Raw genomic sequence first — 14,270 nt, 5'->3', positions numbered from 1 at the left:
TTAACATTGAGGGTTATTTAATTTTGTAGTGATAATATGAATGCAAATTTTGATGGAGCACAGCATCATGGGATAATAAGATAGTCTTATTAAATGAAAGAATCTATGAGGCCGAAATGTACTTGGGACTGACCACGATGCCCTGATTATCCATGATCACACAGACAAGTGATAACGCTCCACCAATTGAATTAGAAGCTGTAGTGTCCACATTTGTAAATGTTTTATATATACAGAGTTAAGATAGCAACAAGTAAATTTTCGTGACAAAGATGTCAGATATAAAAATATCCTTCAATATGGCACTGTGCACTTTCTTTGTGCTGTTGGTCATCAGTCTGATTTTAGGAAAGTTTGGAACTTGAAAGAGCTCTCAGTCAACTTAAATACCTCCCAAAGTTATTGAACTCTTGGGAAAAAAGACGTCTTTTAAATTTTGTTGCATTTTGATCATAATCAGTTGGAAATTTGTAATCAAAATCTGAAATGAATGAAGTGCTAAGTAACTTCACTTAGTGAAGCTTTTAGTGAATAGAAGTAAATTAAAAAAGAGCTGGCAAAAAAGACGATGCATTTTTTTCCTTCAGAATATTTAGCACAAAGTAAACTCTGAGGTCAAATGCTGTGCATGGTTCAATGTTTAAATTTTGAAGTTACACTTTGGATTATCTCAATTTGTAGAAAAAAATCTTTGATTTTTAATAAGATAAATATATATTCTACTCAGGAATGGAAGGAAATTGAGAAGCCATTTATTTTTCAGCACAAATTTTGTGAAACATTCAAAAGAATCATAGAGACAAATTTTTTGAAGTCTTGACTTGAAAAAAATGCCTGACAGAGAAAGTTCACATGAATGGATACAAAATATAGTGCCTCTGAAAATATTTGGACTGAATGTATACAGATTTCAAATAGAAATTTGAAAAGTAGAATTGAGAATATTCTCCATGTACCACATTTTTGTTGTGAATTTTCAAGGTACCTCAGTACCTAGAGAGAGTATTTTGTATTATGTGAATTTTTTTCTATTATATATTCTATATTTTATATGATATAAATATTTTATGAGAGTGATTAATATTATGGTCTACAGTAGAGTCAGTTAAAGGTATCAGTTTAATGACCAAGTACAACTGTGAAGATGACTAAGGACAATTTTATGAAATATTATAAATGAAAAAATGACATTAAAGAGTACATTCTTGGGGCCAGTCCTGTGGTGCATCAGTTAAGTTCACGTGCTCCACTTCGGCAGCCTGGGGTTCGGATCCTGGGTGCGGACCTATGCACTGCTTGTCAAGCTGTGCTGTGGCAGGCGTCCCATATAGAAAGTAGAGGAAGATGGGCACGGATGTTAGCTCAGGGCCAGACTTCCTCAGCAAAAAGAGAGAATTGGTGGCAGGTGTTAGCTCAGGGCTAATCTTCCTCAAAAATAAAACAAAAAAGGAAAAAGTACATTCTTGGGCAAACCCCATGGCTGACTGGTTAAGTTCATGTGCTCTGGTTTGGCAGCTCATGGTTTCACTGGTTTGGATCCTGGGTGCTGACCTAGCACCACTCCTCAAGCCGTGCTGTGGTGGCATCCCACATAGCAGACCCAGAAGGACCTACAACTAGAATATACAAATATGTGCTGGGGGACTTTGGGGAGAAAAAGAAGAAAAACATAAGAGGAAGACTGGCAACAAATGTTAGCTCAGGGCCAATCTTTAAAAATCAACAACATGACTTTTAAAAGTACATTCCTCTGAAAAGTAATCCTGACATGGGATTATAAGCACGTATAACTAGGAAACCAAGTAAATATTTGAATACATAGCACAAATAATTATTCTTACTATTTCATTTAAAAAATTCGGACAAGATAAACAAATTTCTTCTGTTTAAATGGTTGTAAAATAAATTTTTAGTTTGAAACATTTATTATGAAAAAATAAAAATAAAATTTTTATATTATAAATAAAATTATTATATTATATTTTTTATATTATAAATAAAATTTTTATATTATAAATAAAATTATTATATTTTAATAATAAAACCAGTTGTCACTTGATAAATATTTCAAAAATTATGTAATTCTGATTACTTTTACTCTTAAAAGTGTACAAATATGGTCAATAAATTATCTTGCTACCCTAGATACAGTGGGGTTCTTAAGCCTAGTTTTTGAATATTGAATCTTCAATCTAAGACATCAAATTCATTATAGAGTAAAAGGTTACTATGAAAATCATTTATTATTTTGGTATACTAACTCTTCCTTTCTCACCATCAGAACCTCAGTGTTTGAGTGTTCATAGGGGAAAAAAAATCAGTCAACTGAAATAGGAAATTTTTATGAAGTTGAGCCACATGGAAATTTGAGTCATTTTCCAAGAAATTGTTTTGACCTAAACTCTACGCTGCTGAAAAGAGGAAGCACTTTTGCCCTTTGGGTCAAATACCCGGTGCTTTCAAATGTTCCTTTATAGACATGAATACTCATGTGGCAGACAGAGATGGGTTTTCACCATTGTGCCCCTTAATAGATGTTGGTGGATTGTTGTGCATGAATTGGGTCGCTCTGGCAGCATATCTAATTTTTAACTCAAACTGCTTGAAGAATTAGTAAGAGAGTAAGGGAAATAAGCAATGTAAAATTAGGGTGAAAAAGTAAAAATGTCCTGAAAGTTTGATGTTGCAAGAGGAAACAGCCTGATTTCTCCTTCTGTACAGAATGCTTGGAGAAAGGAGTCCAAACCAGATGGTAAGAAGTCATTCAGAGCATCCCCGCACCTTTTACTAAAGATGAGTGGCAGTGGACCATTCTAACCTCTGCTCCTTTCTTTGGTCTGTTTCAGCCAAGTAGCTTCATAAGCAAGAGCAGATGCAAGAAGGAAAGTTTGTGCTTTTTGACATTTTTGCTGTATTGGTACTTTTACCAATAATCACTCTGAGCTGGTGCGTTCTCCTTCCTTCCATTCGTGGATCTAGTTTGATGAAGCAGAGAATACAAGATGAGGATGAAATAATTTTTTTTTTTATCTTTTGCTGCACAGAAGTTTATTATAGAAATGGTCTGCTAAATTTAGAAGCTTTAACTCAATAATTTAGTACTGTTTGAACCCAAGTAAAATTCTAGTTAGAAGAAAAAAGATTTTGTTAGTTATTTGAGGTTTTAGGTTTTATATGTTAGATGTAGTGACTACAATGACCCAGGTAGGCAAGAACTGAGAGGACACCAGCTAAATCCCACTTGCAATAGAGTTCTTAAGGGAACTAGAATGTGGTATCAGACTATAAGAAGTAGTGTCAAAATGCCACTCTTTAGGGAACCTTATTTTCTCCAACATTCAAGTAATTTCTGAATGATTTTTATAAGCATTGGCTACCTAACATGGTAGAACACATTTAAGGTTTTCTATAAGCAAAGTAAGGACAATATTCTTAGAAAACTGAATTCCATTTCACATGAAGAATTGGAGCCTGAGGAAGATGGACTTATATTTGCTTCTAATTCCATGAAGGAAAGAAATCAATCAATTGTTGAGCATCTGCCTGGGGAGTAATCTAGGATACGGTCCTCAGCACTGTACTATCTGGTGACATTGTGGCCTATCTCCCGCTTTTTACTTTATTTCTGAGGTGATTGCTGAAGGATGAATGAAATGTTCATCAGGCCCCCATTGGGTTTAAAACCTGACTAAAAATGCAGCAGAGTTTGATTAAGAAGCCACAGTACTAGGAAACACATTATGTGGATATCCAACAGGCCATGTTGTAACCTGCTGGAAGCATTTCTGAAGGACTGTGATAGCAGAGGGGTAAGGTGAGCCGGCAGATAACCTTGTGAAGGCAGAGAGGAAACCAGGGTCAACCAATGGAAGGGATTCCAGAGTTCTCTGACAGAAGCAGCAGCCTCCACAGGGAAATGAAGCTCTTGGTTCATCACCCCATGAGATTGAGACTTGCAACTGAGACTTGCATACTATGAGTGGTCGCATCTGAATGAGTCAACAGGGATTTGTTGGCGTCAGTAAATATTTAAGTTGTGAAAAATGCAATTCATCTCTTGGAGTCTCTCTGTTGATAATAACCATGTTATTATAACATGGTTATAATAATTTGTGTGCTGAGACAATACAAATGAAGTAACTGAGTTAAATCGTGCTTTTATGTTTCTTAGGAATCCGAGAAAAAGGGGTTAATTGAAAGAATCTATATGGTGCAGGATATTGTTTCAACTGTTCAAAACATCTTGGAAGAAATAGCTTCTTTTGGAGAAAGAATTAAAAAGTAAGTTCTACATTTGTGTTGTGGTGTTTGAAATAGAGCTGCCATCTTCAAGGACAGTGAGGGTGTGGGGGCAGGGAGGGTGGGATCAGAAAATGCAAGAATGAAAAACAAAAGCAGACTGTTGGGCAAATCCTGTTACCTTTGGTTGGTTTGTTCTTTGGCTTGTCAACCTCACAGTTGCGTTACCTCAGAACTGGGGTGACCATGTGGCCCAATTTACACCAATTGTCCCAGCATAATTTATTAACAGTGTTCCCTTTCACTCTCAAAAGTATCCTAGATTGGGTGATAAACTGCATTAAAAAAATAGATTGTCCTATTCAGAAATAAAAAGGGAAGCAAATACGCTCTAAAGGAGCCTTTTCCATCTGAACCACAGAACACAGTAAATGCCTTGAGGGAATTTTTTTCTCAATCTTCCAAAGCCTGGTATATAACTAGTAGCATCATAGATTCAAAGATGTGAAGTTAATTCATGACATACATGGATGCTTTAGAACAGAGGTCAACAAACTTCCTCTGTAAAGGGCCAAAGAATAAATATTTTCAGCTTTGTGGGCTATATGGTCTCTGTCACAACTACTCAACTCTGTTGTTTAAGAGTGAAAGCAATCGTAGTTGATATGTAAATGAATTGGTATGATAGGTGTTCCAATGAAACTTTATTTACAAAAACAGGTGGGAGGCTAGATTTGACTCAAATCCAACCCATAGCTTGCTATTCCCTACCATATTGCCTCAGGGCTGAATTCTCTCATGGAGTCCCAGTTGACAAAGACTCTTCATGATTCGTGTTTGTTTTGTTTTATATGTCATGAACTCTGAATAACTTGGTCTTCATTTGATGCCAGTGAACACAGCCATTTTTAATTTTTTTCTTTTGAATTGTAAACTTATTTCTTTCCCCTTTTAAGTACAGAATTGTATCAGCTATGTTGGTCTTTCCAAAGATTAATTTTTTTTCTTATCTTATTGGTCAATCTAGTTTCTTTAAGTAAAGAAGCTAATGTTTAGAAATTGCATAAGTAAAGAAGAGATTAAAATTAGTGCTAAAAGCCAAGTGAAAGTTTTGTCTATTAAAATGCAGGAAAATAAATAAATGATAACATTGGGAAATATAAATAGTTAATATGGAACTTTCTTTGGATACTGATCTTTCTCAGTTCCTTATCAAATGAAATTGCCCTTGAATGCCCATTTATTATTGGAATAGTGAACATGTTTGTTTTGTTTAAAAAATAGCTTAAAACCATCTTTAAACAAATTTGGTGAGTTTTTACTGATTTACACATTGTTATTCCCATTATCAATGTCCTAATAAAAAGAGCAGTAGTATTTTTGCTTACATGTACTGATGCCTATCTGCTCTATTCCTCTGGATTTCATGTAAATTGACAAATGATTCCTGAATTTACCCTCAAAATTATTTAACAAAAACATAAGTGACAGTAGAAAATATTGAAGTGATGAAGAGGGTTTTATAATGTTTCACTCATTCAATGATCAGTTATTGAGTTTCAGGCACTGACTTGGTCTAAAAATGAGAGTTGCATCCATAACAGTAATAGCAACATCCGCTGATGTCACGTGCCAGCCAGACACTGCTGTAAAGCTTTTCACATAGTAACTTCTTTAAGGAGTTACTTAAAGGAATTGGATTAAATGATTCCAACAGCCCTATAGAGTAAGGATTGTCAGTATCCTCATTTTACAGATGAGAAAATTGAAGCACAGAGTGATTAAATAGGTAGCCCAAGGTCACACAGCTAGTCAGCCGTGGAGCTTGGAATTGAACCTGCCCTCCTCACTACTCCACTGTAATGTCATTATCCTCTCGGGACCTATTTTCCAATGAGATAGAAGAACAGTGATATGACAATTAGAATTCAGTAGCGTTGATTCTAGATAGAGGGAAGATGGGATGTCGGGGGAAGTCTGTCCAGTCCAGAAAGGGGTGTAGGAGAGAGACAGACAGAGGGCAGTTCTGAAGAAGCAATAACTTAGCAGCTTGTCTGAGGATGGGAAGAGATCGATGGGCATAGAATTGATAAATGGGGGTGGTCAGTAGGTGGGGGCCCTTGTGCCAAGGCTCAAAGCCCAAGACTGTGCCAGATACAGGGAGGTGTAGGGGATTAGATTGTCTGTGCTATAGGGGATGGTGGCAGCAGCACCTGGACATGAGGCAGGTCATGCAGGGCCTTGAGTGGATGGAACAAGTCAATGAAAAGAATTAAGTGAGGGATGTACAGCAGCAAGGAGGAGAAGAGGATGTGGTATGGGGGCAAGACCGAGGAAGGAAGGCTGTGTCTTTCAGTAAAACTGTCTCCGTGCGTGATCATCGCTAATAGATAAATGTGGCCGTTGTGCAGTTGATAATGGTAAAGGAAATGTGTCTTGTGAGAGAAGAGGGCAGAGTGATTTAAACAGGCCCCCAACCCTACAGTGCTTTTGAGGGGCGGCTGTGCCCAGTGCAGCTGTGGTGGCCATGTCTGAGACGTATTTTCAGCCATGAACAGAGTACTGTTCTGCCCAGCTGCAACACAGGAAGGCTCATAAGGCTCAACTCCTATTAATTCTCTGGCCATTCATTATTACAGTGACCTTACAGTTCCTGCTGGCCATTCAAGTAGGATGTCATGTGTAACTCTGTTGGAATTCCATTGTAATTCAGTGCTTAAGGACCAGGAAAACTGCTACCCAACTTTTGGCAACTAGCAAATAAATAGGCTTACATAAAACTCTCGGAGGAAGGCTTCCCAGTTACTGACCAGGAGGACCCCAACGGTATTGCATTTACATGAACTAAACTATTTTCTTTTTTCTACTCTTCTCTACCTTCTCTAATGACCTTCTCGAATATTATACAAATTTCAAATGTACATAAAAATCAGGCTAAAACCTTTACTCAACATGTAGCATTTATATCATCCCAGGCAGCAGGCAGGCTGGGTCAGAAGAGAGATGCATATTATACACCCTATCCTATGGAGTGGCTCCAACACTTGTGTCCTTGCGTGGTTAAGGAAATCTCCATGGAAGAGATAATGAGATTAAGGTAGACCTAGGACAGCATAGTCATCCCTGCAAAGTAAGGTGGGGAAGGCACCTTTGTCAGAAATAGAACTTTCTGGCTAAGCAGTGAAGTTGAGAAATACTAAGCAATGAAGATGAGAAAGCAGGTTAAGTGCAGTTTGAAACACAGTGAGGACATGGGGAATGATAAATTGATGCATCTTGTGTTTAATCTGAGAGTGACATATTGGAAGAGACAAAGAGTGAAGGCGGAAAGATCAAGGAGAGGGCCAGAAGCCAGGTGTGAGGAGAGAGTTCACAAGCTAGTGTGAAAACAGTGCACATGTGAAAGAAAGCATCCTGTGGGGTACATTACGAAAGAAGAATCTACAAGATTAGGCAACCAGTTGTTTCTGTTTCCATGGATGGAAGAGTCAGAGCACTTCGTTTGTCCAAGCCTAGGAAAGAAGGAACATAACGATTCCATTGACACAAAGGTCAACGGGTGGCAGCCAGGTGGGGGAGAAACTAGAGGCCTGAGGTGCACCCACCTTACCAGATGTGGGCGCCATCTTTTGTGTTTAGCATTTTCAAATTTTGAAAATGGCATTCTTAGGAGATGTGATTGAACCCAAATGGTTGAAAGAATGAAGGGAATTCATTGAATTGTTTTCAATAATTGAAAGCCTTGGCTCATTTGTCTCGTTCCTGCCCAAATTAGGGATTCCCTTCCTAGGATCTAGGGAGGTTCCAACTCAGGAAAACTGAGGAAGTCTATGAAAATGTTTGATAAATTTTTTCACTTCAAGATGGAAATCTTCGATTTACCAGGGTTCCTCAACCTTGGGTGTTGTGTGGAAGACCAGATACTACAAGATCTTCCATGATAAATGGGGAGAGGGTCTAGTAAGTTTTTGAGTGTTAGAGGTATTACTATGTAGTATCCTCGAATTAAATGATCAGTCTTATAAGTAGGAGTAGCGAAGGGATTAAATGAGTAAAATATACCTTCTTACATTTTCTAAAGTGCCTGCTGTAGAAGCTTTGAGTGTGGGCTCTGGAGTCAACTTCCTGAATTCAGATCCCACTTCTGCCACTTATACTGGGAATGAATGATTTGGGGCCAATTATTTAAGTTTTCTAACTCAGAGTCCTCATCTGTAGAATGGGAATAGTAATAATTCCTACTTTGTAACGTTTTTGGAAGAACTAAATGAATCAGTGCTGTAAAAGAGTTTAGACCAGTGGATGGCATGTAATAATCACTTAAAAATACTAACTATTGGGGCCAGCCCAGGGGCATAGTGGTTAAGTTTGCACATTCCACTTCGGGAGTTCTCAGGTTTGGATCCTGGGCACAAACCTACACACTGCTCGTGAAGCCATGCTGTGGCAGTGTCTCACATACAAAATAGGGGAAGATTAACAATAGATGTTAGCTCAGGGATAATCTTCCTCATCCAAAAAATATATATATTAACTATTATGAATATTATTTTCGGTAAATTGCCTTGACTTTTTTCCACCGTGTCTTAAATTAAAAAAAGACATAGTTAATGCCCTGCTCTCTTTTTCAAACATTTAACTATTTTCCTACTAAAATTATGGGTTGCTGAGAGAAAAATTCATGAGTTAACTGACTTGGCTATTGAGAGAGCAAATCTGACAAGGTATTTGCAACAGGGTACACATCTCCATTTCTAGAATCCAACACATAAATACTCGTGACACGTCACACACTTCCACACACACAAAGAACTGTTGAGATCTTTATAAGGATTGCTTTAACTGGGAAAGAACTGACATCTTGATAAAATTTAAGTTTTCTAATATGTGAATGTAATATATTCCTCCATTTAATTTACCTCAATATTATTTTGGAGTTTTATGTATAGAACTTTGACACATTTTTGTGAGTTATATTCCTAAGTACTTGGTTTGTTTCATGCTATTTTAAATATTATCTTTTATTCACATTTTATTTTCTATCTGTTTCTTACTGGGTTATAGAAGTGAGATGCATTTTCCAACGTTGACTTTGTATCTATTAACCTTGGTCAAGTTAGTTAGTTTAACTTTTATCTGAAGGTGATTATTCTGAGTTTTCTATTTCATAAACATATCATTTAGGAATAATATTTTCTTCCTTATTTTTCAGTGTTTATACATTTTGCTTTGTTTTCTTGCCTTACTTTACTGGCCAGTGGCTCCAGTACGATGTTGAACAGAACTGGTGTTGGCGAACGTTCTTTTTTCATTCATGATCTCAGACAGAAGACTTCCAGCATTTTGCCCTTAATAATGATGTTTGCTATAGGTTTTTGTAAAGATGCTTTATTAGATTAAGAAAGATCCCTTTTATTGCTAGTTTGCTAAGGGTTTGTATCATGAATGGGAGTTGAGTTTTATCGAACTTTCTTTCTGCATTCATTGAGATGATCATACACTTTTTTCTCCTTTATTTTTGCTAGTGTGATGTATTATTGTGATTGATTTTCAAGGGTTAAGCCAAGTTTCCATTTCTGGAATAATCCAAATTGCCATGTTATACAATCCCTTTATACGTTGCTGGATTTAATTTACTGGTTTTTTTGCTTAAGATTTTTGCAGCTATGATATGTGAGCTTTGTTTTACAATTTTCTGTTCTTGAAAATTTCATATGGAGAGAAGGTTATTCTAGACTCACACTCTCTCTTGATCATCCTCTGGAAGAGTTTGTGTAAGCCTGCTGTCATCACTTCCTTTAAGATTTGATAGAATTTGCTGGTGAACCACTAGCCCTGGGTTTTCTGTGGGAGAAATGTTTAAATTAAATATTCAGTTTCTGTAATATGCAGTTCTATTCAGCCATGCTAGTTCTTCTCATCTCTGTTTCTGTAAGTTGTCATTTTCTAGGAGTTTGTCTATTTCATTTAAATTTTCTACTTTTTGATATAAACTTGTTTATAAAATTCTCTTACTGTTTTTAATGTCAATAGAGTTTGAGGCATTGCCCACTTTTTTATGCTTGGTATTAATTGGATTTTCCCTTCTTCTTGAGAGGGATTTATCAATTATATTTGTCTTTAGAAAGAACCAGCATTTGCCTCTGTTAATCTTCTCTGTTGCTTGCTTTCTTTTTCATTAATTACTGTTATCTTTTTTACTTTCTTCCCTCTGCTTTCTCCGAGGTTAATTTACTATTCTTTTTCTAAACTCTTTAAGATAGATAAACCAGATCATTTATTTTCAATCTTTCTACTTTCCTAACATAAGCATTTAAAGCTCTGCAATTTCCTTTAAGCACAACATTAGCTATATGCCAAACATTTTGGCATTGATATTTTCATTATCATTCAAATTTAGTAAAAACTGTTTTCTAATTTCTGTTTTGATTTTTTCCTCGGCCAAAAAGTATATTGCTTAATTTTCAAATATATGGAGATTTTCTAGTTATCTCTTTGTGCCTTGTTTCTAACTTAATTGCTTTATGGTCAGAATATAATGACCTAGCCAATGGCCTACTTTTATAAATTTTCCATGTAATCTTGAAAGAAGGTTATTGAGTGTATTGTTCTATATATATTCATTGGTTTAGTTTGTTGATGTGTGTAAATCTTTCACATTCATATGAACTTTTGGTTTTGGTGGGCTTCTTCTATCAATTACTTAGAGATGTGTGTTTATACCTTCCTATCACTGTGGATTTGTCTATTTCTCCTTGTAGTTTGGTCAGTTTTTACTTTCTATATTCTGAAGGTCATATTCTCTAGATGTTAAAACTGTTATATTTTCTTGGTGAACTGAATCTATAATCAGTAGGAAGTGACCTACTTATCTATTCAGTCAATGGAGTTTTTATTTTTGAAACTTCTACTTGCTTTGTTTTCAAATTTTCTTGGTCATTTTCACGACCTTTTTCTTGATCATATTTTCAAGCTTCTATTTGATGACTTTTAACATATTAAACATTATTGTTTAATGTATTGTGTTTGTTTTCAGTATCTGAAGTCTTTTGTTTCAGATTTTGCTGTTACTTCTGGCTCTTACTCAAGATGCTGTGTGTCCTTTTGTGCTTTGCACTTTTAACTGTGAACTCATAGTCCTTGGAGTTTTTCGTGGCGCGTGCTCAGATATCTGAGTTGATAGTGCATCTCCCGAAAGAGGATGCCTGCCTGAGTCACCTCAGGGTACTATGGACCTGGGATCTCTTTTTTTATTAAATTAAATTTTTTGCTGAGGCTTTTCAAACTACACTGGTAGCATAAACTCCCTACCAGGCACCAGGACCATGACAGGCAGAGTTCTTTGCATCTGCTTAAGTACCGTGGATTCGTCCTTCTTTCCTTTTTTTCTTTCTCTCTCCCTGTTTCTCTCTCTCTCAATTCACCCTTCCTCTGAGTGTGTGAGTTTTATGCACTGCTCTCCTATTAGAATCTTCCCCTGGGAGGCCTTAGGCTTTCTTTTCTACCTCTCCTGCAGGTAAGAGACAGAGGTTTGAAATTTCAGTATTTGGCAGAAATTATGAGTGAAAATTCACTTTGGAGCTTAGTAACCCCCATAGTTCTTGCAATACATTTTATTTGACACTCTTGTGTTTTCTTACTTTCATGTCAGCCTAGTGGTGGCTTTCTCTCTCCCCCCCTTTTTTTTTTTTTTTAAGGAAGATTAGCCCTGAGCTAACATCTGCCGCCAGTCCTCCTCTTTTTGCTGAGGAAGACTGGCCCTGAGCTAACATCCATGCCCACCTTCCTCTACTTTATATGTGGGATGCCTACCACAGTATGGCTTGACAAGTGGTGCATAGGTCTGCACCTGGGATCCGAACTGGTGAACCCTGGGCCACTGAAGCAGAACATGCGAACTTAACTGCTGTGCCACTGGGCAGGCCCTCTGCCTTTTTTTTTTAAAGAATGTTTAAAAATTGTTTATCTAGTATTTAAATTTTTTTAAAGGCAGGTGGTATTGCTAGAAAAGGAATCATAATGTATATTTTATACGAAAAGTAATTCCAAGCATTTTTCATAACTTTTATTATCTTTAAAATGCTAATTGTATAATTAGCTTTCTTTTTATATTTATGTCACTTTTGTGTAATAACAGCAAAATGAGGCCAGCTAACACTTATTGAATAATTAACCATGTGCCAGAGATTTGTTTTAAAGGCTTTATATGTTTTAACTCATTGAATCCCCTTAGCACCTCTATAATGAAGATACAATTATTATTCCCATTTCACAGATGGGGAACCTAAAGCACAGAGAAGTTGAGTAAATTACTGAATCTAATAAAAGTAGGAAGGAACAAGAATTATTTTTAAATTGTAAGGTATTCTATTGATAAATAATAATTATTATGCTAGAGTGAAAAAATAAAGGTAGATTTTCTTTTACCCAGCTGTGGGTTTGTATTAAGACTCTACCACTCACTATGTCTCTGCCTTAGGAAAACAAAAAAATAAGGCACAAAATATGATATTTGTTTTGACTTACTTAAGTTTTAATTTATTGATTTTATTATATCTTATTTTGCTTTTATTTTTATTATAAATGTATTATACATCCATTATAAAAGTGCTCAAACAGAAAGCCTTCCTTTATTCTGTTAGTTCCCCTTTTCTTTCTGCTTCTCGCATCATACTGAGCCACCATTAACAGTTTGGAGTACGTCCTTCAGAGGTTTTCTCAAAATGGAAGGCTATATGTGTGGTGTTTGTCCATGTGTAAATTTAGTAATAATTATATACACATACACACATTAATTTCTGTAGTTTAGTTTTTCACTGTATCTGGCTCTGAGCCTCTGTCTTGCGGGCAGAGGTATTTTTGTGGGTTTCCCTTTTATATTCGCATTGTTTTTTAAAGCTGTATTATTTTGCAGAGTATTTCCACTTAGATTTTCCCCTTTATTTAGATATTTTCAGATATTTCCTTTATCTAGATACTGTCCTATTAATGATACTGAAGCTGTTTCCTTTTTTACCTGCTGCCAACCATGGTGCAGCAGACATTCATGTCCCGTCCCTGTGTCCTTGTGTAAGGAGTATCTGTGGGTTAACTTTCTTGCCGTGGCGTATCTGGGACAATTGTGGAGACCATATAACATTTCCACAAATGACGTGGAGTTGCCCACTAAACTGTTCTAGTAGAGGTTCTGCAGAAGAGAGAAGTCAGGAATGGACCTCCATATATGTAGAAATTTAAAATAACATAGAAAACAGTATGATAAAAGAGTGAGGAAATGGCTGATTATTCAAATTTGTGATGCCAAGTCATGGGCCTGGGGGGAATCTTTTATAAGTACTACCAAATCTAGAAATGGACATGGAGAAACATTGATAAATGTGGTCCTGTAAAATATATCATTTTTATATTTAAAAAATTATGAACTAGATTTTTAAAAAGTCAAGAAAGCAACAAACTGGAAAAATGTTTGTAACAGATATCACAAAGGACTGATTTCTTTAGCATCCAAGGAGATATTTTATTTGAGGAAAAAGCCAACCAAACAGCCCGAGGGAAAAAAGACACTTTAGTAGTAGCTTCTTTACATTTTTTGAGTTTTGACAGTGTTCCAGAAACAGAACTAATTACTTTAAATGGAAGTTCTTCTTTAATTCTAGCAAAGCTCTATGCTATAGTATTATTATTCTTCCCATTTTATAGAGAGGAAATTCTCGCTCACATTGATTAAATCACTTTCTTGTAGTCACTCAGCTTCTTCGAGACAGAGCCTGAACTTAAACCCATGGCAGTTTGATTACAAATCAGTTTTCTTAAGCACTTTTCTAAATAGTGGCCCCTGGTGAGGAAATAAGCGGGAAAGCACTAAGACACAAATTAAAATGACCAGCAAGTATATTAAAATGTATTCAAATTTGCTTATAATTTAAAGACGTGAGAAATTAAATACACACATATATAATATTGTATCTTTCCATAGGCAAAGGTTAAAAATATTAATGACGGGGGCAGCCCCGTGGCCTAGTGGTTAAGTT

The 14,270-nt window shown here is 36.1% G+C and overlaps 1 protein-coding gene across 4 annotated transcripts in view; it reads left to right on the top strand.

Moving 5' to 3' along the window:
• The window catches only part of MCTP2 (multiple C2 and transmembrane domain containing 2), a 228,022-nt gene that overhangs the window by 198,808 nt on the left and 14,944 nt on the right, over positions 1–14,270 (top strand). For all 4 annotated transcript variants that reach the window (XM_046653662.1, XM_046653663.1, XM_046653664.1 and 1 more), the window contains one exon: positions 4,172–4,281. In XM_046653662.1, the coding sequence (XP_046509618.1) occupies positions 4,172–4,281 (110 nt within the window). The remainder of the gene's footprint in view (positions 1–4,171; positions 4,282–14,270) is intronic.

Source organism: Equus quagga, chromosome 2 (assembly GCF_021613505.1).
Source record: "Equus quagga isolate Etosha38 chromosome 2, UCLA_HA_Equagga_1.0, whole genome shotgun sequence".
Taxonomy (NCBI): Eukaryota; Metazoa; Chordata; class Mammalia; order Perissodactyla; family Equidae; genus Equus; species Equus quagga.
The sequence above is the reverse complement of the archived record's forward strand: the minus strand, read 5'-3'. Positions and strand labels throughout refer to the sequence as shown.